The following is a 27,809-nucleotide window of genomic DNA, read 5'->3' as shown; positions in this document are numbered from 1 at the left end:
GTGCGACCTACGACTCAACATCGAGAGAAGATCTCGTACGACCTTCAGGACAGAAGGGAGAAGATCTCGTGCGACCTACGACTCAACATCAAGAGAAGATCTCGTACGACCTTCAGGATGAAAAGGGGATAGATCTCGTGCGACCTACGACTCAACATCGAGAGAAGGTCTCGTACGACCTTCAGGACAGAAGGGAGAAGATCTCGTGCGACCTACGACTCAACATCAAGAGAAGATCTCGTACGACCTTCAGGACGAAAAGGGGATAGATCTCGTGCGACCTACGACTCAACATCGAGAGAAGATCTCGTACGACCTTCAGGACAGAAGGGAGAAGATCTCGTGCGACCTACGACTCAACATCAAGAGAAGATCTCATACGACCTTCAGGACGAAAAGGGGATAGATCTTGTGCGACCTACGACTCAACATCGCCTCGACATCAGAAGGAGGAAAACAGAAAGACTTCGTGTCAGACATTTGTCAGGAATTGAGGACACCTCGTATCGGCACCATGGCTTAAAAGTGTTTGTAGTATGATAGCAGATATTAGGCAAAGTTTGTACAGGTAACAACTTTGAGAGGATGGGTCATTGTTCTGATTCAACATTGGCTCCTATTATCTGGCTTATGTTCCGTATGCATGTTTGAGTTTTTATGGCGTAATGATCCACTGTAACGGATATGCTACGCTTTCGAGGATGCAATGCCATATGCAATGGATTCTATATGCAGAGAGTGCCAAATAAAGGCCCTTGATGGAACAGAAGAGTAGGATCATTGGGGTCCGTTGCCTGTGATCTTGAACCATCATTGTGAATTGATATTGGAAACCCTACAGTAGCAAAGATTGTTGGTAACTGCGTTGAGGGTTGGAACATAGCCCTGTTGGGGAGGAAGTGACTTTGCTCGACTTTCCTTACATCCTATACTGCTTGGGGAAACGTGAGTTCTGATGGACACTTCTTTGTCTGCCGTATAGGGGAGAGACATGGATTTCTTCCGGTGTCTTGTGCTTACCAGTACTGATGAATTATACGCTTGAACTTTCACGCGGGCGGATGATGATGATCTTTGTGATAAGAGGGAGGTCGGAGCGACCATTAGAATCTGCAACCTGCACAGAAAAACAACGTTTGGATGCAAATGGTGCCCCTTAGAGCACTTTTATGTTTATGTAACATCATGTTTCGTTTTGATTTTGTGATTATTATTCCCCATGTTTTCAATGCAATGTTTAATAACGAATTAAATCACACCTCGCATGCGAAAAAATGAAAAGAAAGAAAGCTTTTGCATCAAAAGATCATTTTATTGATGGACTGCCAATGAATAGGCTTCTGTACAAGGAAGCAACTCCTAAATGAGGTAGTTGCGAAAAAGAAAATAAAAATGCAAAGAGCAAAATGGCAAAGAGAAATGCTCGGATTTCCATTAAAACTGATATTGCTACAGTTCCCATATCCTCGATCCTCTCAATGCTTTGCTTCAGAAGGGCAATGGTTGGACTGATCCGTCTGTTCTGCCAAGGGCGTATAGTGGTCTTTGTGAAGAATATTCAGACTGCAGCCTCTCGCTTTTGGTCCCTAACTTTTGCCTGGATCGCCCTTTCGGGTTTTCAATCCAGCGGGATGCCCCTTTTTGCCTAAGTCGCCCTTTCGGGTTTTCAACTTAGCGGGTTATTCTTTTTTTTTGTTTTATCCCTAATTTTTGCCCAAACCCTTTGGTTTGCCGGGATGCCCTTATTTTTGCCTAGGTACGTCGACCTAGCGGGTCTTTTATGCGTAGTATTTTTTGACTGAGTCTGAATTGACTGGAAGTGGAACGTCTTCCCCATCCATCTTTGTCAGGATTTAAGCACCACCCGAAAATGCTTTCTTCATAATGTATGGTCCTTCATAGTTGGGAGTCCATTTGCCCCTTGGATCGGTGTGAATTGGCAAGATCTTCCTTACGACTAGGTCACCTGTGTGGAATTCTCGAGGCCGAATTTTCTTGTCATACGCTTTCTTGATCCTCTTTTGGTACAACTGGCCATGGCAGATAGCAGATAAGCGTTTCTCCTCAATTAGATTGAGATGATCAAGCCTCGTTTGAACCCATTCTGTTTCATCGAGTTTGGCGTCCGTCAAGACTCTCAACGAAGGAATTTCCACCTCGACAGGTAATACAGCCTCCATGCCGTAGACAAGAGAAAAGGGAGTTGCCCCAGTTGAAGTACGAACCGAAGTCCTATAGCCATGCAAAGCAAATGGCAACATCTCATGCCAATCTTTATACGTTCTAACCATCTTCTGGACGATCTTCTTTATATTCTTGTTAGCAGCTTCGACTGCGCCATTCATCTTTGGCCGATAGGGTGATGAATTGTGATGTTCGATCTTGAACTCTTTGCACAACTCTGCCATCATCTTGTTATTAAGGTTGGACCCGTTATCAGTGATGATCTTGTTTGGAACCCCATATCGGCATATGATTTCTTTCTTGATAAAGCGAGTGACGAGTTGCTTGGTTACGTTCTTGTAAGAAGCAGCTTCAACCCATTTGGTGAAGTAGTCGATAGCAACAAGAATAAATCTATGCCCATTTGAAGCTTGTGGCTCTATCCGCCCAATCATGTCTATGCCCCACATAGCAAAGGGCCAAGGTGATGTCAGAACATTCAGAGGAGTTGGAGGAACATGAATTCTATCAGCATACACTTGACATTTGTGGCACTTCTTCACGTGTACATAACAATCACTTTCAATTGTCATCCAGTAATATCCCGCTCGTAAGATCTTTTTGGCCATAGAGTGCCCACTGGAATGAGTTCCAAAAGACCCTTCATGAATTTCCCGTATGATCAACTCTGCTTCGTGTCTATCCACGCATCTGAGCAAAACTGAATCGTAGTTTCTTTTGTACAGGACGTCTCCTGACAAGAAGAATTTGGATGCTAACCTTCGAAGCGTTCGCTTATCACCAATCGTAGTATCTTCGGGATACTCTTGCTTCTCAACATACCTCTTGATGTCGTAATACCATGGCTTTTCATCATACACATCTTCAGTAGTGAGACAATGAGCAGGGAACACATGGGCAGGCTCTTTGTAACGGAGGATCCTTATGTCTGGCACTTCTTTAGGGGAGCTGACTCTGAACATAGCTGCCAAAGTAGCTAAAGCATCTGCCAATTGATTCTCCTCTCGTGGGATGTGATCAAAAGTGATTTTCTCGAAAGCGGGCAACAACTCCAAGATATAGTCCCTATAAGGAACTAAATTGGGGTGTCGTGTTTCCCAATCACTCTTACTTGATGTATGACCAAGGCAGAATCCCCATAAACCTCAAGGATCTTGATCCTCATATCAATGGCTGCTTCGAGGCCCATTATGCAAGCTTCTTACTCTGCGACATTGTTTGTGCAATCAAAGCATATTCTAGCTGTGAAAGGGATGTGGGTTTGACGAGGGGAAGTCAAAACTGCCCCAATACCATGGCCCATAGCATTTGATGCGCCATCGAACGTGAGAGTCCATCGCTCTCCTGGTTCGGGTCCTTCATTATCATCCAGTTTCATGATATCTTCATCAGGAAAGTCAAACTTCATTGACTGATACTCTTTTAATGGCTGATGAGCCAGATGATCTGCAAGAACACTTCCTTTGATGGCCTTCTGTGTGACATACTGGATATCATATTCTGATAAAAGCATTTGCCATCGGGCTAGTCTCCCTGTAAGAGCCGGTTTTTCAAAGATGTACTTTATCGGGTCCATTTTGGAGATCAATAGAGTGGTGTGAGTCAACATATACTGCCTCAGTCGGCGAGCAGCCCATACCAAAGCACAGCAAGTTTTCTCGAGTAGTGAGTAGCGGGATTCACAATCGGTAAACTTTTTGCTCAGGTAATAAATGGCGCATTCTTTTCGACCAGACTCGTCATGTTGGCCCAGCACACACCCCATAGATCCTTCAAGCACAGTTAAGTACATAAGAAGCGGTCTTCCAAGAACCGGAGGCATGAGAATTGGTGGTTCTTGGAGATACTGTTTAATCTTCTCGAAGGCTTCTTGACAATGATCATCCCAGCGGATATCTTGATTCTTGCGCAGCAGTTTAAAGATGGGTTCACAAGTGTCAGTGAGATGAGAAATGAACCTGGCTATGTAATTCAATCTCCCAAGAAACCCTCGAACTTCTTTTTCATTCTTTGGTGCTGGCATATTCTGTATTGCTCTTACTTTATCAGGGTCAACCTCAATCCCTCGTTGACTCACAATGAATCCAAGTAGCTTTCCCGATCGCACTCCAAAAGTGCACTTGTTTGGATTAAGCCTCAACTTGAATTTTCGCAAACGAGCAAACAATTTCTCAAGTTATACCAAATGTTCCTCCTCAGTTTGGGATTTCGCAATCATATCATCGACGTACACCTCGATCTCTTTATGGATCATGTCATGAAAGAGAGTCACCATTGCTCGTTGATATGTTGCACCAGCATTCTTAAGACCAAAAGGCATCACCTTATAACAATACGTACCCCACGGAGTAGTAAAGGTAGTCTTAGTCATATCTTCAGGAGCCATCTTTATTTGATTATAGCCAGAAAAACCATCCATGAAAGAGAACACCGAATACTGAGCAGTGTTGTCGACTAGCACATCAATATGAGGCAGAGGGAAATCATCCTTCGGACTTGCCCTATTCAAATCTCGGTAGTCAACACACATGCGTACCTTTCCGTCCTTCTTAGGAACAGGTACTATGTTTGTAATCCAAGGAGGATACTCACACACAGATAAGAAACCAGCCTTCAACTATTTTTCAACTTCTTCCTTGATTTTCAAAGCCATATCAGGTCGTGTTCTTCGTGGTTTTTGCTTTACAGGCGGACATTCTGGTTTGAGAGGTAGCCTATGCATAACTATATCCGTGTCTAAACCAGGCATGTCTTCATATGACCAGGCGAAGATATCAACATACTCTCGAAGCAACTCAATCAACCTTCTCTTTACATCACTTTGCAAAGCGGCACCTATCTTGACCTCTCTTTTTGCTTCATCTGTACCGAGGTTGATGATTTCTATGGCTTCTTGATGTGGCTGAATAGATTTCTCCTCTTGTCTCAAAAGTCTTGCCAATTCCTCGGGGACTTCACAATCTTCCCCACTATCCTCATCAGCTTGGTCAATTGGATTCTCAAAGATATCAAGAAGTGGAACTGTAACATTATCATTTTTGATGGAGTTCGAGCCGGATCTGCACGATGGATGATTTATGCCTTAGAATGCAACACATAAAAAGGAAAAAAGAAAAGCTTTGCCATTTTTGAAAAAGTTTTTAAAGTAAAAACAAAAATGAAAGAAATGGAACAGTAATTGCATGCAAAGATATGATTTTCATTCAATATTAAACAAATTGAAACAACATGGGGGCCCTTCTTTATACAAGTGGTCAAAATGCTTAGGGCGAAGCACATGACTTATCGAAACAAGAAAATTACATCTCCATAAAAGTGACTCTAGGGATGTCCAAGATAGTCCAATTGTTGAGTTCCTGTCCAGGCGCAGCATGGCAAATGAATCTGGAGAGATCTTCTTCATCGTCATCATCCACGGCGAGAACTTGACTTCCAGAACTGGTGCTTGCACTGACGAACACTTGTGAAATGGGGGGAATCACCTTCTTTCCAGGAATTATGCTGAGCTGAGTAGAAGAAGATGGTTGATACCCAAGGCCATACTTGTCTCGCTTCTCTTGAACGTCAATCAGCTTGCCCCAGGCACTATGGGGAGTACCAGCTTCTAAGAAAGCCTTAGCATCATTTAAAGACGAGAGGGGCGCTCCGAGTTCCTTCTTATTCTCGACCACAGGGAGTTTGTCAACTGACACAATCTCTAAGGCTTGAAAAGGTGTCTCTTGTATCTCTCCTTCCACTTCAACATAACGGTATGATGCTAGATTATTGACTATCAAATCCTCTTCACCAGTGATCACAACAATCTTGTCATTCACAACAAATTTCAAACACTGATGGAGGGTAGATGTCACAGCCCCAGCAGCATGGATCCAAGGACGACCCAAGAGGCAAGTGTATGAAGGATGTATATCCATAACATAGAAGGCAATATAGAACATGTGAGGGCCAATCAAGACAGGCAAGTCAATTTCCCCTTCTACGGACCTTCTAGAACCATCAAACGCTCTAACACTCATAGTACATGGTCTCATCATAATCCCATCCATACTCAGCTTAAACAAAGTGGCCTTGGGCATCACATTAAGAGAAGAACCTGTATCAATCAGAACTCGAGATAACACAGCGTCCAGACACTTGACGGAGATATGCAACGCTTTGTTGTGTGCTCTACCCTTAGGTGGAAGTTCATCATCAGAAAAACCCAAACAATTACCAGCAGCAATGTTGGTCACAACCCCTTCAAACTGAGGCACGGTAATGTCTTGAGTCACGTGAGCGGAAGCCAGAACTTTCATCAGAGCATCACGATGAGCTTCCGAGTGCACCAAAAGGGACAAGATAGAGATCTTAGCTTGAGTTTGGTCAAGTTGATCAATCACCTTGTAGTCACTTTTCTTAATGATTCTCAGAAGTTGCTCAGCATCTTGTGCATTACGTGTTACAGGAGGGTCGACAACAACTTGCTTTCCCTTTGCTTGTGCATTAATGTCCTTATTGGTCTCTTTAGGAAGCGGAGGAGGGGCAGCAAAGATCCGACCACTACGGGTAATGCCACCGGTGCCAGCAATATTTGTGATGCTCGAATTACCCACTGGAGGACAATCATACTTTTTCCCTCGAATATACACAGCATTATAACTCCAAGGAACAGCCTTAGAATCATTCACATGAGAGGGAACGAGAGATGAGGTCGAAGGAGTTGAAGGAGCATTTGGAACCTGAATAACCATCGGAGTTCTCGGAGCTTGAATGGTCAATGGAGCACTCGGTGCGTGAATAGCCAGCGGGGTCTTTGGTGCTTGAATGGCCAAAGGCGTGCTCTGAGTTTTTGACGCCTCAGCAGGATGGTAAGGGATTTCTAGGATGGCCACATCTTCAATAGGAACGACCCTTTCCACTCTAAGAACACCTTCGTCCATTAGTTTCTGAATTTCTTCTTTCAACCTAGCGCACTCTTGAGGATTAAAAGAACATTGCAAACAGTAGTCATGTAGCTCACACAAAACCTTTTGTTGCAAAAGATGTTCTATGATAATTGCTAGCGGCATCTTAACCTCACTAACATCATTCACCAGGATCTGATCATTACATAACTCAATAGCATTGGTCGCACCAGCATGAGAAGGCATAGGGTTATTCTGCACGTTGGGACCAGTAGGAGTGAATGAGATAAGCTTGTCATCAAGAAGATCCTGAACCTTTAACTTGAATGCTCTACACTTTTCAATAGTATGGCCCGGGGCCCCTGAATGAAATTCACAACGAGCATTAACATCATAACCAGGAGGGAGAGGGCTAGGTAGAGGTCCAAGTTCACGGAGTTGTACCAATTGACCAGCAAGCAACTGAGGGAGGAGTTGGGCATATGACATCGGAACCGGATCAATACGCCTATCTTGGAATCTTGTTCTTTGTGGGCCCCTTTGACCTTGAGGCCTAGGGTTCTGTTGACGATTCTGAGGAGCAGCAGCTTGTTGTTGCGGTACGAAAGGCTGTTGGGGTGCCATCCATGGTTGTGGAAGAGCAGCAGCATATGCTTGAGGGACATATGGACCAGGAACAGCATAAGGCATCGGATAATAAGGAGGTGGAACAGCAGAATATGCAGGAGCTCGGCCTTGGTCAACAGAAGCGGTGCTAGTTTCACCTTCTTTCTTCTTCACAAACCCAGAATACGGCTTCTTACCATTACCACTTGAGGTGCTAGGATTAGTAACACCTTGAATGGTACCGGCTTTGACACAATTCTCAACCCTCTCACCAATGATGACCACATCCGAAAAAGAAGGATAAGTGTTACTAACCATGTGCTGAAGATACGGCCCTTTCAGAGTTCCCATAAACAGATCAATCAACTCTCGGTCCAATAAAGGAGGTTGGTCTCGAGCAGCAAGTTCACGCCACCTCTGGGCGTATTCCTTAAAAGACTCTTAAAGATTTCTGTGACATATTTTGCAGCTGTGCACGGCTAGGAGCCATAGCAGTATTGTAGTGGTATTGTTTCAAGAAGACATCAACAAGTTCTCCCCAAGTACTGACATTAGACCTCTCGAGTTTCATATACCACTCCAACGGGGCTCCAATGAGACTATCCTGGAAGAAATGCATAAGCAGAGGTTCGTTCTCAGCGTGAGCGGCCATCTTACGGCAGTAGGAACGAATGTGAGTCTCTGGGCAGGTAACTCCCTTGTACTTATCAAAATCTGGCACCTTGAACTTCGGGGGAATAACAATCCCAGGTACCAAGCACATAGCAGCGGTGTCGAAACTTGAAGTTTTAGCAACCTCAACAGCCTTAAGACGTTCTTCAAGAGCCTGGTACATCTTAGCAGTCTCGGTCAACTCAGCAGTGAGATCATGTTCAAGATCAATAACCTCATGGTGGTCGTCCACTACTTTAAGTGTCTCATTAATAGGAGTCTCTTTAGTTTTCGTCCCTCCGTCGATAGAAGTGGTAGGAACATCCTTGACCAAACTAGCGACGCTCTTTCTGAGTTCATGCTGTCCTTGAACAACGGCATGGAGAGTCTCCATAAGTTGGGCCATTCTTTCCCCCATAACATCCATATCCCTACGGAGGGCAGCTTGATTCTGTTCAAATTGTTCCATGATTCTCTTCTCGTTGTTTCTGGTGCGGTAAGGATGTAAGGAAGTCAGCTTTGTTGTTGAAGCAGAAATCTGAAGCTGAAAGGGACCCCAATTAGTTTCTTGTACAATAACCTGAAAAATGCAATGTGATAATGTGAATGTATGAGTGCATGTGTGCGTATGACGTGATGTGCCATTTTCAGAGTATCCAAGATTTAATATTGATCCAGAATAGCTAACAATGTGACAAAGGATAAGTATCAAGAGAAACTAGTTCTTTTTTATTCATGACAGAAATTTAAACTTGGGCAAGTCATACATCAACAAAATAGTTCAACAAAGGAAATAAAAGACCCCATCCAACAAGTCTGGTGGTGGTCAAAACATACAGACTTAAACATCAATCCATCTGAATATAAAACAGAGGTCCTCCTTGTCTGAAATGCTCGTCGCTCCACTTCTTAGTTTCATCAAACAGTTTCTTGGTTGCTTCTCGATCTCTTCCTTTAAGAAGGCTTTGAATCACCTCATCTTTGCGAAACAAATGCCCATCTAGCTTCTTGCAGCACTCCCTGAGTTCGTCACATCCTTTGCATTCTGGGAGATAATCCTTCTCAGATACGTCCTCCATACCCATCATTCGATCTCTGAGCTTGGCATTTTCTTCTGTTAGTCGGGCGGTGCGGAGGTGACTTCCTTTCAACTGAGTCTCAACCGCTATCCTTTAGGTGGTCTCTTCTTCCAGTTTCTTTTTCAGACTCCTCACTTCAGCTCTGGCCTCCCTTTCTATCTTGAGTTTATAAGCCTTCAAGTCTTCTCTGTACTCTCGCTTGAGTTTCTCTTCTGCCTCTTTTACGGCCCTTTTTATGATCTCTTGGTGATCCTCGACAACAACAACAGTATCTCTTTCACCTTTTTCCGTTCTAGCCCTCTTTTGAACTCTCAAAGATCCTTCTTTCAGCACCTTGGCTTCATGTGCCAACTCAACCCCTATTTGGTCCACAAGATGATGTTTTGGTCGCGCATCTGACCTCTTTTCGTGCAATTGGGTGCTTTCCATATTTACTGGGATGCAATTCTCAGCAGGCATAATGGCAATTGGAACCTTAGGTGGTTGCTCGTACAATGGATTAACCTTCGGGAAAGGCAACAGACGATCTTTAACTTTATCCTCAACCCAATCCGTGTAGGCTTGTTTGGCAACGGCATTCTTTTCACCTAGAGAAGTCTGATCATCTGTATGGATGCTATTCCAGGCACTCCTCACCTTTTCTAGACCCTTTGGATCGGTTCCCTTCTCAAAGCAAACGGATTCGAATATCTCTTTGTCCAAAGGCTTATTTTCAAGTGCAAAACCCAACTGACGCAGCGCTAGCTTAGGATTATAATTGATAACACCTTTCGTTCCTATGAGGGGAACGTTGTCAAAAGTACCACAACTAGTTATAACTTCCTCTACGTCCATTCCGGTAGGACACCAGACAGTGTCGTTTCCAGTAAGCCCCATGATCCTTTGAGGCCATTTTTGTGAGTCTTTTGTTGTAACAAACGGCCCATTTTTAGGCAAGTGTGAAGTGAACCACTCATATAGCAACGGTAAACAACCCCCAACCGATCCTTTCTTCCCATACCTGGAGTGGATGATATAATAAGTATCTGCTAAAAGAGTGGGCACAGGATTTTGATCCATGAAGAGACAAACAGCAGTTAGATCGACGAAATTCGGAATATTCGGGAACAACACCAAACCATAGATCATAACAGCTAGGAGAGCGTTGAATTCTTTCCATTTCTTCTCAACAGCAAGGGTATCGGCCTTCTTTATCAGAAATTTCACATGGAATCCATGGGTTCCACCATTAGGCTTCCAGTTACCTATAACGTCTTTCATGCTCAAATAAAGAGCATCAGCAATTCGGTCCATTCTTGGCTTCTCAGGTACACACACAAAAGGGATTTTACGTTGAACCTTAATCTTGAGAATGTCAGCATACTCTTCAAGGGTAGGAGCCAGTTGATAATCTCGAAAGGTAAAACAACGTAGCTCAGAATCATAAAACTGAAGAAGCGTGTATAGAGCCCATTCGTCAATGTGAGAAGTCAACATGTGTAAGATGTGGCCATACGTCTTTCTGAACTCATCCAAGTTATGCCCGGTAACTAAAGTGCTCAACTGAATCAGATGTGTCATATCCTCACGGAAGAAACTGCAGGTGAACGTACGCTTGGTAGCCTCTTTTGTAGCGGTCACGTTGTTAACCATCCTGGATGAAAGGTAATAACCTCAGATACCCTGAAAAATGGCATGCATATGAGAAATAATACTATTTTTCTTCTTTTCTTTTTTTTTCTTCTTTTTTTTATTACATCTTTCTTTCTCCTTTTTTTTTTAAAATAAATATGCCATGATGAAAATGATGCAATGGAGGTTCTCCCAATATGAGAGAGTTGTTGTGTCGTCTCTGAGCAGAATCACATATCATGAGGTCAAAGGTTCGGCATAGGTGCCACACAGCCATATGAACAATAGTCACCAACAGAACAGAATAGTCACCAACGGTACCTGTCATGTATATCCCTCCCCACTCACAGGTGAATCTAGGTCAGGGTAAGGTCATGAAACGCAGTATACGGTCCGCCCAAAGGTAAGCATCATCACAGCGCGGATGCGGGTGACGATAATACCTCCGTTTGAAACCACTACTCTGCTCGTAGTCACATGATCCATCCCGAGACGTACACCTCGAGACAAACCATGCTCCCACTCTATCCTAGGGTACCTAAAGTGCACTCATAGCCTGTGTATTGGGCCTTTTACCTCATAGAATCATCCCCACCCAACCTGCAAGCAGAGAAAATATGTGGCCCCCACGGGGACCCATAATATAGTCCAGATGCATGCGGAAAGTAAACATGATATGCAAGCAAGAAATAAACATGATATGCAAGCATATAAACAAAATGTAAACACATAAACAAACAAATAAACACCCAATAAAAGAAACAAACAAAGGCTAGGATCGACTCGCTAAGAATGGACCAGCACAGGTCTAGCAACATCCCCAGCAGAGTCGCCAGCTGTCGCACGCTCGCGAAAAATGAACAGAGTCGCCACCAATATATTTATCCCATAAGGGAAAGGAATACCAGGAAACCTAACAAAGAAAGGAACAGGGTCTTGCGACCAGAGAATCAAGGTACGGGAGTCGGTTACGCGAGGGGAAGGTATTAGCACCCCTCGCGCCCATCGTACTCGATGGTATCCACCTATGCTTGTTTCTATCTAAAGGGTGTATATCTATGTCTATGTGTAAATGCGAATGAATGCAAAATGTAGGGAAAATAAATAATTATACTCGCACGGGCCCTACCCCGCTGCCTACGTATCCTTTTCAGAAATCAGAGTTACCGTAGCTCGGCTCACGATTTTCTGTTTGTTTTTGTGTTTTTTAGTTGGGCGGCATCAACGTTCGCGCTTTTGCATAAGGGATCGACCTAGGATGCGTACAAGCGGAAATGACATTGCCCTTAGGAAGAAGAAAAAGAAATGATTGGTTTGTGTCTTTTAGGGTAGGTGAGTGGTGAACAGTTCCCAATACCGGGCCACTCACCACTTTCTCTACTTTGTTTTGATTTGAACCATTGTTAGGTGTTTTAAGTGTTTTTGGTTAGGTGTTTTTTAAGGGGATTTACTTTGCGATTCGAATCACATAACAATGTATAATGATCGAGAAGCAGATTAGGGAATGAATCCCACTCACTTCCATCCCATTATGTAATGTTTGAGAAACAGATTAGGGAATGAATCCCACTCATTTCTCTCCCATTAATTAATGTTTTGAGAAACAGATTAGGGAATGAATCCCACTCATTCCTCTCCCATTAGGTAGTGACCGAGAAACAGATTAGGGAATAAATCCCACTCGTTTCTATGCCACTAAGTGATTGAGAAACAAATTAGGGAATGAATCCCACTCATTTCTCTATCACTTTCTTAATGTGATTCGCATCTTTCCTTTATTAATGTTTTAAATGTTGAAAAGAAAAAGAATGAAATAGGGAACTAATCCTAAATTCTAATCTAAGTTGTCTATACAAGGGAATCAAAATAAAAGGATTATACACTTTATTAAAGAAAAAAACTACACATGGAATAAGCAAAGGAAAATCAATATGCGACGAATAAAATTGAGAACTATAGCGAATAAATGATATCCGCAAGCATACATACATCTATTAGTTCTATACAAAAAAATCGAGACTAAAAAAATAATTTCTAAGTCTATTAACGAGTTTTTTTTTTTACAAGGAAGTATCAAACAAAAAATATTCAAGTGTTGTAAAGGAAAAGATTTATTAAGAGGATTAAAACAATTAAGAAAAAATTAACACAAATCATGGCAATTATTTACACACTCTAAAATATCTAAACAATTTTTTTTATGTATTTTTATTTGTTTAAAAATTGGAATTATGAACTAAAAATAAAAGCAAAACAAAATTAAAATGAAAACTAGATTTTAAACTGCAGGGGGGTGCATCAGTAACTTTTAATGAACTGAAATCAGTTATAGCAAAACTGGGCCAGAGAAACAGGGGTGGTAATAGCTAGGGCGCTCAGGCCCAGCTACATGAGATGGTGGTTTATTAGTGAAAGGGGTGTGTGATGCTGAAAAGAACTCAGGCCCAATGATCTTGAAACGAAACGTAGCCTAATCACTAACATCAGCATTCCATTCATTTTTATTTATTATTGCACTTTGTTAATATTATTTAGACTATGGTTGAATTAAAATGTGGCACTCAATTAACATGTAAACACTGCATCAATTGGTCATGGTGGAATTTTAAGTCACTAATGACAAAATAGAAAACGGACCAACCAGATGCTGACACGCCATATTCTAATCATTTACTACAAGACAAAATGAACTACGATTTGGGAGGGTAAACCAATAGCATGCTGCCACACACGCGTCTGGGGGAAAATATTTTCAGAAGAAATAGACGCCGGAGCACCGCTCCGGTCGTCTTCTCCGGCGAGGCTCGCGGCGGAACTAACCGTATTTTTTTCCAGAAATTGATAAGGCTTATACCTTTCGAATCGGAATCTCGAGCTAATCATGGATCTATCACTAGTTTTCTTTGATTCTTGCTCTACCATCATAACAGAAGCCAAAACAAAAAACCTAACTTCTAAGAGCACAGTGAAAACGCAAGCTAATGGTACAGAAACGATTCTCACAATGTTTAGAACTCACATACCTCATTCAAACAGTCAAAATACCAACGGTTTTATGCAAACTGAGGTCAAACAAAAACTGAATCTCGAATGTGTATGCATCTACGGTATGCTACATGAGATATAAAGAGTTTCAGATCTTACCTGAGGAAGATCTTGGATTAATCGTCGAGGAAGTATTTCACGCTCTTCAAGCTCCTTGTTGCCAGTGATGAACGATTATGGAGTGGACCTGATCCCCTGAGATCTTCTTCCTGATGCCTGAAAACCGAGGATCTTTCTCAATGAAGATGGTGATGACGCTTCAGGATATATCTCCCAACGCGAAGTGAACTCAGTTCATTGCTATTCGTAAGACTTGTAGCGCGACGATAAGGAAAATGTGGATGCAGAGGCAGTGAGATCAAGATGATCGATGATGGAGGTTGAAAGGCGATGAAGGTGGTTAGGAGGTTGATTGGTGAGGATGAAGATGGTGGTTACCGTGAAGATGACGGCGGATGATGGTAGCAAGAGGAGGTGAGTGGTGGTTATAGTGAAGGTTGTTGGCGGCTCAAGATGAAAACGGAGGAGTTTGTTACAATTTGTAACAAACTTTTTGGAGAGTGTGAAGAGTGAAGGAGAATCGAAGAGAGAGAGAGAGAGAGAGAGAGATATCTGAAAATGAGCAAAAGAGAGTGTGGTGGAAAAAAATGAATCTCCTCCTGAGTTATGAAGAGTTTTGGTTTTTATAGCATGGGTGAGGTTGTATGGTTCTTATGGCGAGGAAGAGTGCAGCATAGAATTCTTCTTCAACACTTAGTGAACAAGCGTGGTAATTGAAGTAAGCTTGTAGTGAGCTTTCCTACTTATCAACTTTGCATGGTGGAATATGGTAAGTGATGACTGATTGTGTTGCAGCAAACAAGCACCATGCATACGTCTCACTTTGGGTCCACATTACGTTTTCCTTAGACATTTTTATGACACAAACTTAGGCTCATTGTAACAAGGTGATGGAGATGAAGGCTTATGATGTTGATGATTTCTTGAGATAGGGCTTGGTGTGGGAGTTAAGTGATCTCAAACTTGGAGTGTTACTACTACCAATGCTTATGGTGTGCATGACATGAATCTGACCCACGTCTTATTCAAATTATAACTTGGTAAGGGCGTGACTTTAGGTCCCTATATCTTTTTCATCACGTGTCCAACCTTAGTGATCTTGGACTCATTGGAAAGACGGCATGGCAAGGAGCATTAAGATACCAACATTGATCTGAATAAGGATTCGTAGGCCTCTAAAATTGTCTTCAAAGTTGGCACGCCAAGTGTTTGTGAGAATGTCACGCGTGTGGCCTGGATTTTGGCCTGCCTGATACTGCATCTTGGCCAGTTTGAGGGATTGACTTTGGAGATTCATAACTGATCTGATATTCATTCAAATGGCTCAATTATTGATTTATTGTGTAGAGGACATGGAGTAGAGTAGATGCATACCAAGTTTACACTTTATAGACCCTTGTGTGTCTCTATAATCAACCTCAAAGTTGGCACGCCACGTGCTTGATTAAATGACCATGCTGCCCAGGAAACTTGCCCAGCTTTTGCCTCGTATACAGTGAGATTTTTGCCAACTTCTCTCTTTAATAACTCTCAATCCATGTGTCATATGAAAAAACTCCCAACTACAATATTGTAGAGGGCTATGAGATGAACATTTTTGGTGTTGACCTTGTTTTGAAATGAGGTTTAGAAACACGTGTAAAATGGGCTCTAAGTCAGATGCTTGGCAAGTTTCAAACTCTCTAAATTTTTCTAAGTGTGGAATATGGTTTCCATGTGATTCTTCCACCTTTCTTGTCTTCTATCTATTTAACCAGGCCTCAAGTGAGAAAACTTCCAACTAGAGAATTGTAGAGGGGCATGATTTGAGCAACTTTCATGTTGAGACTTTCTTGAGAAAATGCCTTGAGATGCATGCACTATTTGCATGAAGTAAGCTAGTCAACCAAATTTTCAACCCTTCAAGAATTTTCTAAGTGTTAGAACTTGCCTTTTATGGAAACTTTCACATTTCAACTACCTTGCCATTTTTGGTAATCTTGATGTTTTCTTGACTTTATTTCACCCCATTGACTTTTCTTGACCGATTTTCCAACAAAAGTCAATATTCGAATAATTCTTCTGATTTTGATCCAAAAGTCAACTGTTCTGATTTTTCCGACTATTGATGAAATTCCCGATTAAATCTCCTCCGATCAAATCCAGTCAAACAAACACATCCACATAGTCAGTATGAGAATTTTCATTCATGGAATCCATTCCTGATTAAATGTTGGCCAGAAAGTCAACTGGTTGACTTTGGTCAAAGGAACCCTGATTTGGAAGACCAGGTGATTTGCAAGCCAGTATTCTTCAACCAATGCCTTGACTTGAGACAAGGAGAAACCACAATCTGGGAGAACTTCCTTGAACATAGAACCACATGATTATACCTCAGTCTCCTTATTCTCTGATCAAAATTCTTTGCAATAGAGCTTTTCTTGCTAGCCTTTGAATAGCACCAATGATATGCATGTATGCAATGACATGACCTGGATGGATGTATGCTCAGGGATTGTAAACCAGATAAATACGGGTAGGACAAATTTGGGGTATGACACTACCCAGTCGCATATAACGATCCCCACCCGTATCCTATAGCCACGGCCGACGATGATTGGACATGTCTCAACTGAGTTCATCGCTACTCAGATCCTTCTAGTCACACGTTCAAGGTTTACCTCCCTTGAACGCAACAAACTAGATTTGACTCACTACGAATCTAGTTCGAGTTCCCATGTCAGGTGTGTACTCACTCACACAGGGCACGCACGAGAGGTTCTCAATGTTAACTCCCACCACATAGGAATAACATGGTTAAAAATAATAGTCACCTACTGCGGTCAACTCGCTGATGCTTCAGACAACCACTAGTTCAATTCATCTAAGTACCCAATGCATAGCGTAGCTTAACGGCTTCACTCAGGATTAAATGATTCATATCTAGCAGGAAACATGGATTGATGCCCTTTGCATATCCCTCCATTCGGTTTTCGCCTAGCGTAGTTCTAGGACTCACGCATTTCAGAATACACAAGGAGATGCAGTAGTTTCTTCCACCCTATGAGGCATCTCAGATTTCCCAATTTGGAGATCACCACTTCCACTCGTTCTACCAATCATTCACTAGATAACTACCCGCATCTTAAGGTACACCAAAACGAGTCGGAGGTAATAATCTTGTTCCTCCAAATACTAGGCAAGAGTAATTAGAAATATCCAATACCTCTTTCCAACTCCCAAAGTCTTCCATCCAACCGTTTCTCTATCCATGTTTGCTACTGGCATCATTATCTAGTAACGAATTCCTAACAGATTCTAGCTAAACTTCATCATGGAATTCCCTTACATCATTCCTACTTAGGTGCTTCATAGATTCACTTCACTACTACAGAGATTCCAGAGAAGGTTCACCCCCATCCAATCGAAATCTTAGAACTCTAGTCGTCTTAGGCCTTACCACAACAGTTGGGGTGTCAACTATTTTGTGACAATTTTTCCTCTTATATCTGACAATTCCAACATTCTCCCAAATTAACCGACTTCTACCACTTCAACTAATTCCTCTAACATACACTTCGTCTTAAAGGTTCTCTTTGTCCCAAAAGGTGTTCAGAAATTCCAACTCCTCTGACTTCTCTCGTGGAGACTATTGTTGCAACCACCTTGCATACACAGCATTATCCATATCCGACAATTCACCCCAACTCCTTACTGGACCTCCGCTACCACATGAGACACTTTGGGCCTAACACATCCTCGTGGCGACTCTGCCGTGATCCTGCCTATCATGTATCCAGTTGGTGAGTTGATCAAGTTCAACAACTGAATAACATGACAGAAGAATCGAGCTAGCAACACACACATATGAGGAAGAAGGAAGTTTTCTAATGATGCCTCACAGCTAGGTCGAGGGTCGACCTGCTCTGATACCAACTGTAATACCCTACCAATATGTGTCTCGAATCATATCAGCAGAATACTAATAACTGGTACTGAGTACATACAAAAGTCAGAAATACGGACATAAGCTGTATACATTTCAAAATAATCACGAAGATGGATACAACGAATATGTCTACACAATGATGATAATACACAACGGAAGAAAAGATCAAGCACGGTCTTCATGATATCCAATCAAAAGCTCTTGATCCAAGCATCTGGCAAAACTCGATCTTGCACGGTACCTGAAAAATAATAAGATGAATGGGGTGAGATTACTAAATCTCAAAGAGTTCCCCTATCTTATGGGTTCTCTCGGCTCTACAGGGTACATACATCAACTACAGATCCATGTCAGATCCTAAGGTTTCCTCACTATCCAGTACAGGAAAGCATGTCAACTCGTAGCACCACGATTGAATGTCCACTAACCATCTGATTAGATATTCTGAGAACATATCACATGTTCGGATATTAGGTACATGTTTCCTCCAGAATAGGTCTTCCGGGTTTACCTGCCAACCTTCTGTCGGGAGCTACCCTCAAGGTCTGGTCTTCCGGGTTTACCTGCCTATCTTCCCTCGAAACAAGACCCCAAATCACCCTTTTCAATCTACATGGTAAGTAACTCATATGACTATAAAGAACCATGGAATCTACATTGAATCGCTACAACGATTCAACTCTTCCAATTTCCTGGGTCCAAATCTCACATAGAAATTCACACATAAGGAAACAACAAAAGAAGAAGGTGAGGTACACATCCCCGGGAGTTCATCCCCGAAGAATACTCTTGAACTAAGGAGCCGACCCATTCCCGAGACCAAAGCCCGAGAATGCCCGCAATATATGTGGCACAGGGGCATCCTTGGAATTTCTTCACAAGAAGTAGCCAACATATATGTAACGTGCCTACTCGCAGTTACTGTCCTTTTGTCTGTCCTCTAACCCCTCGTCTCATACTTACTACACCATTAGATTTTAGGATTTTAGAAAGTAGTTGTTTGATAGGAAAAAGGAATATTAGGCTAGCATCCATTCATGTCTCTTGGCTTAGGTATCCTAAGGTTCACTTTACCATATTCATATTTTGTTAATCGACGTACACAAGTTACACCAAGTTGTAAGACCTCCTCGCCTCTTGGTTCACATGCTTAGCTTCACAAGCTATAAAACCTCAACGTCTTTAGTATACGTGGATAACTTTGATTTACATTACCACTCATTCCATGATCCCTACAACCCAGTTGAAGGAACACTTGGGCAACAAGGCCCTTAGAATGATTAACGAATCAATTATTCGAGCATTAGCGTTTAGTAACCATGATACAAGAATATTCACATGGGTTTAATTATTACTTAAAAGTATGATAAGGTTGTGGAAGCTCAGGAATCTCGTAGCCCTTTCCGTTAGCTTTCCAATGCCTCCGACGGCGCCTAATTCCGAGTTACGGAACTCCAATTATGGTCAAAACAATAAAAGGATGATTTTCTGTCAGGTGCAATCGATTTGCACTGGTGTGCAATCGATTGCTCACTGAACCAGAAGCGCAGAATGCCAATTTTTCACAGTGCAATCGATTTGCACTGGTGTGCAATCGATTGCTCACTGAACTAGAGCCAAAAATGACATTTTTACTACATAAGATCAGTTCCAACACATTCTAATCCATCCCAATTCGAACCCTAACATGTAAAAGCAATTCAATACATGTATTATCACTTCAAGAACACATATTCTACCATTTAATCAAACACGCAACATAGTAATCATAATTTAACCCATGATTAAACAATTTTCCCCAATTCATGCCTGAGTTTCTAACTAATGGAACTCACCTTGAGTTGAGATGAAGATTCTGATTTTGATGGAGTTGATGTTGAAGAGAAGTTCTGAATTCAGAGGTGAAGGGAATGATAACATACTTGATCCCCATTCTTGATCAAGGCTCTCCATCCATGCATGTAGGTTTTTCTCCCACCTTCCTTTTTCTCTCTTCTCACGTTTCCACCCTTCATCTCTATTCCTCCATTCTCTTTTCTGGTTTTGAAATGAAGAACAACAAGTTATGCTACCAAACCAACCCTTAGGTACCTCTTACTAAGTGAATAATGACAAAAATGTCCTCAAACTAAACCATATTCACCAAAATGCCCTTTAGTTGGTTTGTAACCAACTCATTTTATTTCCAACTAATCCACTAACTCCTTTTTAATAATTCTTGGTGATAAATAAACATGCTTAAATAAATAGGGATGTTACAACTGGAAAGCCCGCTTACAACCCGCTAAGCGGCCAGTGCTGAACATAATTTTATTTTTCTTTCCCTGAGAGCAGTTTTGGGTTCCTAATTGTAACCAAGCTCCTCCTTAACCATTAATACAATTATGTACGTTTAGTATGCGATGTTTTATGATGCCCATTACTATTATTTCCATTCGATTGCTTACTTGGAATATTATGCGTAATATTGAATATGTTTATTCTATAACTCTTTCCTATTCATATGTGATTGAATATGAATACCATGATGAGATGAAGCATGGAAATATATTGATATCCAAAAGTTTTGGTTAAACATTCGAATTGGTTTGTATTATGATCTTACGCTTGTTGTATGTATGTATGCTCGAATCGAAGTGGTCGGGGGCTAGATTGGGATATACCTCTTACTATGAAGTCAAGGTATTTTCCCGGACCATGGAGCCCGTAGAATAGTCCGATGATGTGATCAAAGGTCGCGCACCTGAGCTACCGTTGCAGTGTGCTCGTGAGTTTCCGTCCGGGGTTTTACTCACTTGGCGTTAACACATTTGCGTGCTCGGTATGGTGGGATTATACGGCCACGTAGGCCAATACATTTTCGGTAACTCACTTCTACTGAAGTAATGTAGACTACTACTAGGCTTTCGCCCGGTGGGCTCATGCGTCAAGATGGCGGTTCGGTACTTGATGTGAACACACGAGCGCACAGGTAGTTACTGGGACAATGACGCCATTTAGGCTAATGTCATCTCGTGGCCAAATAGGCTTGTGCGAACCTGCTTAACTACTCTTGCAGTGTGCTTGTACGAGTCACTTGACAATAGGCATGGGTGAACTCATCGAGGGTGCATTCATTCTATAATCTAGTCGAGGTTCATGACACTTCTGGATTCCCCGTACATAGGTATGGGTTTTGGCATACTTGTTTGTTGTTATACTGGTGTATTTGTATAAGATGAGTCCAATGGTGGATGAATCACTTGTTTACTCCGTACTTGTACAGGATGTGAGGATAAACCCTGAATCAATGGTGGATTCGGTTTTGATGCATGTACCCTTTAGATCCGAGTGGACTAATAGGATAGGTGGACTCACTGATATTTAGTAATCTCATCCCATTCCAATTCTATCTTTCTCAGGTGGTTCGAGGCAAGATCGTGGCAAAGGCAAGGCGGATTAGTCCTTTGACGTTATTTCTAGATGTTATCTTTTGATTTTTGTTTCGTTGCTTTTTAGTACCTTGTTGGATATTGTACTACTATGGATGTATTATCATTTTGGCCATGATACATTCGGCTTTAGTATCTTGTACTTATGATGTTCTATTACCTTTCCGCTGCGACGTTATGTATGTTGTCTTTATGAAACCATATTTAATACTTTATGCATATTATTCTAGACAAATATGTGTGGGGTGTTACAGTTGGTATCAGAGCAGGTCGATCCTCGACTTTTCTAAGACGCATCATAATGCAGTACAATTCTGCCTCATATGTGTATATCCGACATGATTCTGTATGTCTTACCTATGGCATTGAGCCTGATCAACTTAATTCCGTGTGTAGGACAGACAGGGAGATGGCTGAGCAACGCAGAGGTCCTGGAAGGCCCAGAACTAGGAATGTGGAGCCCGAGCAAGAAGCCGGAGGTGCAGGCGTGCCTTGGCAACAGATGCAGCAGCAAAATCAGATGATGATGCAGATGATGCAGGGTATGCAAGGACAACAACCTCCTGCTTCAAATCCTATTCCACAAGCTCCAACAGGGCCAAATTTTCGTGCTTTCTTCAGAATGGATCCTCCAGAGTTTGCAAGTGGCTTAGACCCGGTTGTAGCTCATGATTGGTTGGCTAGTATGGAGAGGATATTCCAGGCAATCCAGTGTAAAGGAGAAGAGAAAGTAATCTTTGCTACCCAAAAGATGAAAGGACCGGCTCTTAGGTGGCGGAATACCGCATCTACCTATTTCACTACCCAGGAGATCCCTAAAGGACTGGCATCATTTCGAGGCGGCATTTTTGGAGAAGTACTTTCCTAACAGTGTTCGAACCCTGTAATACGGTGAACTGACTTTTATATCGAAATGTCGCGGTTAAGCAAGAGTCGCCACCGACTTTTATTTTATCCAAACAATATTCGGAAAGGCAAAAAGAAACAGAAAAAACCTTTTAAAGAAAATCTGAGTTCGGGGGGTAATTTATGCAAAGGGAAGGTGTAAGGCACCCTTTGCATCCATGGTTTTCCATGGGCTCTTAATTGCTTTGCTTGCTCGTTTGTCTTTAGAAAAAGTAGATGAAAGAAGAAAGTGGACTTTAGCTCGTAAATGAGCGTAGCCAGTTTTTGAAGAATTGTGAAAAAGAATATGAAAATTGAGCATTGCAAGGCAATTAGGGGCAATTACCTTAAACTCAGATAATAGGTCTCTTTTTGCCTTTCAGAATGAAAGGGTCTATCCTTGCCATAAGAGGGCAGGAAGCCTTTCGTTTGGAGGTTGAAGGGTCATCGAAGCATCCTTTGCCATAAGACTATCCCATGCCATAGAAGGGCAGGTAGTCTAAGGCAAGGATCAGAATAAGCCATTTTCGTAGGCAGCCAGAAGATACCTCAGCCTTTTCGTAGGCAACATCCGAGGGTCTAGATCATTTGTGTATCGAAGGCAGCATCATTAGGGTCGTGACCTTTTTTATCGAGGCAACATGGCTGAGGTATCCTCGAATTCGAGGGACGTGGCTTATTCTGCAAAACACAAAGGCAACAGGCAACAAGGCAACAGGCAACAAGGCAACAGAGAGGGTTACCCAAAAGCGTGCGTGTGTGCACCAATCACGTGATTATGTTCAGTTATGTTATCTTATAAAATTACGTGATGCTAATTCAATTAATAAGTTGCACTCCCTATAATTACTAACCACACAATAATATAACAATAATAATGGGGAAGGGAAATTGTAACCAGCGGAGGAGAGGGGAATTGAAACCAGCGGGATATAAAAATAAAAGGCAAAAGGTTTAACACAAGTAATAATTTGTAAATAGGGTTTAGGGTTACCAATACTCGTAGCTTTGGCAGTTGACAAACCCTGAAAATTGGAAAAGAAAGAATAAACAGAGGGGTGAGTGCATTATCGGTTCGGAGGCAAATGAGGTTAACCTTAATAAAATAAAAGATAAATAAATTAATAATGAATGATAAATAATACTTAGCTTTGATTTGGATTTGATCTGATATGGTTGGTTAGAGTCGGAGGAAACTTCGGGGGTAACCCTGAAAAGATAAGGAAGAAAGAGAGGGAGTGAATGTATGCACAGTTCAGAAATATAAGGACAAACCCTAAAATTAAAAAGGAAACAGGATAGACATCGAATAAATAAAATACTTAGCTTTTGTATTTTGATCGGGCGTGTCATCGGAGTGAACCATGTTGATAACCCTGAAAAGGCACAAAAGAAATATTCAGTGTAGTGGGATGTTCCTCGTAAACCCTGATTAGGGTTCGAATTTAAATAAGAAAACATGAACGATTTAATTAATTATTGGTCTCACGACCTAATTAATTAAATCGGAGTAAGAAAATAAAATCGAGGGTAAAAATAATTTTTAAGAAATTTTTAGCATCAAAATAATATATTTATGAATTTTTTAAAGATTTAAATAAATAATTAAGGGAAAATACACTGCATTAATATTTAAAACATGTATATAATAATAAAAAATAATAAAATTATTATTATAAAAAAAAATTTAGAATAACATCCCAAAATAAAAATAAATGGTTATTTTTATTTAAGAAAAAAGAAAATATTTAGATTAATATATATATATATATATATATAAATAAGTAAAAAAACATAGGTTATGTAATTAAAAATAAAAAAAAATTGGAAAATTCTTAGCTGTTATTGCGTGTGGCACGCGCGTGAGGCTTATGGTGTGCACTCGCATCTGGAAGCGTTGGATGGATCTAGAGATTGGACGGACGGCTGAGATGATGCAATACCATGGTAGTGCGTGCATCATGATACACGTGATCCCCCCGTTCCCATTCAAAAACGCGCGCCCAGGGCCTCCAACGGGAAGCTGCCACGCAGTCATCCCCTTCCTCTGGCCGTCGTTTTAGACCTGGAGCGACTTCTACCTACGGACAACGTCCGTTGCTACAGCACCTGCGTTTACGAATAGGGCAAAAACAAAACAAAAATTTTTCGCGACCTGATGGACATGATCGTCCTGGCCTCCTGAATCTGATGGTACCTGTAATCATGTATAATTTGGCCTAACAAGAGAAACCCCAATCGGAGCTCTCAAACCCTAACTATGGCGTTACGATCAAAACGGCATATAAATGCAATTAAATCTCCAGAACCACTCAGAGCATCAAGATAAACATGAATATGCACCAAGAATACATTAAATATGCGTGTATGATTGATTCCGATTCAAAGTTTAAAAGACTCAGAATACGACTTACAGTGCTTGTTCTTGATATCTCAGCGCTCGAAAACGATTGGGATTCACTCAGTGATGATCCAGGAATGATTTGAGATTGATTAGAGGCCTTGAATTGACTTAAATCTCAGAATTGAACTTTGGAATTTTGGAGTTTTCTTTGACTCGGATTAGGGCTTCCAACTGCAAAAAACTCCACCCCTTACCATCTGAATTTGTTTTGTATTTATAGGAGATGGACTAGGGTTAATATAAACAGAATAAATCTTGTCAAATCTTTGAATTGGTAGTTGGAGAAATTTGATTGAAATTATATACAATCTTTCTAATTATGGACAAGTTTTTGATCCAATTTTTCCATAAATTTCCACATAGAATATGCACGAAATCTGATTGGTTTTTTGAGTTAAATGTAAATTGGATTTGATTGGAATTGGATTTTTGGTTGAATATTTGATCTTTACTTAATTTTTATGAATTAAAATCACTTTTAAATGATTAAAAATGCATATAAAATTAAATAAATATTTCAAAATTCGTGGCATTCAGATTTAAGGCCATGGATATCTTGGAGATCAAGTTTGGGCCATGGGAAATTGGGCTTCTTTGCAAAAAATCTCAATTTGAAGCCTTTTGTTTCACATTTTCCTCTCACAAATTTGTCCAACTTTGACAAGGCGTATCTCCCTCAATTTTTGAGGTATGGAAGTGTTATAAGACTTTTTAGAAACCTTAGAGAGTCCTCTAACCAATGCCTTTGGTCCTATATCAAAATCTTTTTCCATTCTTATTTTATGACCTTTTGAAAAACATGTCTTTTTGTTGACTTTTGAAAAGGACCTGTAATGTATGAGGCCATAATTCTTAAACCATTGACCTGTGAGCTTTGATTCTTGGACCATTGGATAGAGGAATGAATTCTCTTCAAAATGAGCTTTGGTGGGAATTTTTCTGATGAAGTATGAATATTTGGTGAATTTTCAAAGTTTGGTTGACTTTTTTAGTTCATGCCCAAAATAGTAACTTTTGACTTTTGACTTCTCTGATCTTTCCTTGCATCATCATGATCAACCCTTGATCAAATGATGATTTTAGGGTTATGAGGATGTTGTTGACCAAATATCTTGAGTTTTGACTATATATTGACTTGAAATGACTGTTTTGCCCTTGAGAGTCGACTGTTGACCTAATCAGGATTTGAGGGACTAAATTTGCTCTGTTTGACTTGAAACTTTATATGGATATACTTTGGGATGTTGGTGAACCTATGGAACCACCTTGAGCCATTGATTCAATGATTTTCCATTGAATTAATCAAACCCTAGTTCAGAGCTTTTGTATAGGAGAGTGTGTTTTGGAGCTTTGTCTTTTGATTTGGTTTTATGTATGAAAAATAGCATGGGCAAATTTTGGGGTATGACAGCTGCCCCTGTTCAATTATCTTAAACCTGAAGATGTAGAGTGGTCTGTATGCCAGTCCGTATCTGAAGGTGGAAGATGATTGAACACCAGAATACCAAGAAATTTGCCCTATTTGAAGCAGGGACTTTTGTCGGGGATGGGCTTGTAGATGCCATCTGGTAGTTGTTGGAGTATGGACTGTTGCAAAATTTCTGTTTTTTTTTTTTTTTCTCTTTTTGAATGTTGAGGAACCGTCAAAGGTATCGACTCAAATCTGTGTTGGGTTATTTAAGGAACCGTCAAAGGTATCGACTTAAATTTGAAGCATATTGTTGAGGCACCGTCAAAGGTATCGACTCAAATATGTTGGTAGGTTGTATAAGGAACCGTCAAAGGTGTCGACTTATATCTGAGGGGGTGTTGTTAAGGAACCGTCAGAGGTGTCGACTTAACTCTTGATGTGGGTTGTTAAGGAACCGTCAAAGGTGTCGACTTAACTTTGAAACATATCATTGAGGCACCGTCAAAGGTATCGACTCAGATATGCAGATAGATTGTATAAGGAACCGTCAAAGGTGTCGACTTATATCTGAAGTGTGTTGTTAAGGAACCGTCAAAGGTGTCGACTTAACTCTTTGATGTATTAAGGAACCGTCAAAGGTGTCGACTTAATACTTGAGAATAGATTGTTAAGGAACCGTCAAAGGTGTCGACTTAACTCTTTTGTAAATAGATAGTAATATCCTGAAAAGTAGAGGTTAGTTTTCTTATGTCATGATGCATGTGTTTATGTAATGAGTAACTCAAAATAAATGAGAAACTTTGCATGTTATGGATTTGTTATGCAGCGATGTATGCGATGTATGAATATGTTTGTGTCATATGGTATGCGAATATGATTTATGTTGTCGAGAAAATAAATCTTCAGATGCTAATCTTGATGTTTGATTTTGTCTTGAAAGGTGTTCAGCTGGAGATTTATGATTTCTGCTTGGGGGATGATCAGTAACTTGATATTCCCTGATTGGGATACAGAGAAAATAGGGATGTAAACCGTGTTGGGGAGCCATGCCTTTATTGTGGGAAGATATCTTCTTAGTGATTGTTCTGTGGGGATATGTCAATTGATTTGCGGGAGGACTTTTGATTACCTCGGACATTGTCTCTTTGCCTTTCCTACTAATAGACTATTACTACCTATTTCTATTGGAAAAAGAAAGTGGATGATAATCATGTTCATATGCATATGTTCATTCAAAATTATCATTGGACGTTTGCGTATTCGAAAAGAAGAAGAAATTTGAAAGAGAGAAATAAATTGTATTGAGAAAAGCCATAAATAGGCAAGATGAAACATATTGTGTGTTTTTGAAAAGATAGAAAAACAAAAGAAACATAGCTATGTAAAAATAATCCTATTGAGTTTCCACTCTACTATTGCTATTATGTCTTCGGGCATCTCATCCCATGCTTGTCGGAGAAAAGTGATTGAGTTGATCTGAACCCTTTGAACTTGTTGTTGTAGATGTATCTGATTGATGAATGATAGGAACGAGACATAGTCGTACGCTTAATCCTTAACTTTTGCCTAGACCGCCCTTTCAGGTTTTCAGTCTAGCAGGATACCCCTTTTTGCCCAAGTCGCCCTTTCGG

The 27,809-nt window shown here is 41.0% G+C and overlaps 1 protein-coding gene across 1 annotated transcript; it reads right to left on the bottom strand.

Annotated features, from left to right (window-relative positions):
• Nucleotides 1–9,496: 9,496 nt before the first annotated feature.
• LOC131604452 (uncharacterized) lies at nt 9,497–11,035 on the bottom strand. The gene is made up of 2 exons (XM_058876887.1): nt 10,207–11,035; nt 9,497–10,095 (listed from the first exon to the last, which is right to left on the bottom strand). The coding sequence occupies exons 1-2, from the start codon at nt 11,033–11,035 to the stop codon at nt 9,497–9,499; spliced, it is 1,428 nt and encodes a 475-aa protein (XP_058732870.1).
• Nucleotides 11,036–27,809: the final 16,774 nt, after the last annotated feature.

This window comes from Vicia villosa, linkage group LG5 (assembly GCF_029867415.1).
Source record: "Vicia villosa cultivar HV-30 ecotype Madison, WI linkage group LG5, Vvil1.0, whole genome shotgun sequence".
NCBI classification, from domain to species: domain Eukaryota; kingdom Viridiplantae; phylum Streptophyta; class Magnoliopsida; order Fabales; family Fabaceae; genus Vicia; species Vicia villosa.
Note: the sequence above shows the minus strand (reverse complement) of the source record. Positions and strands in the feature narration are given on the sequence as shown.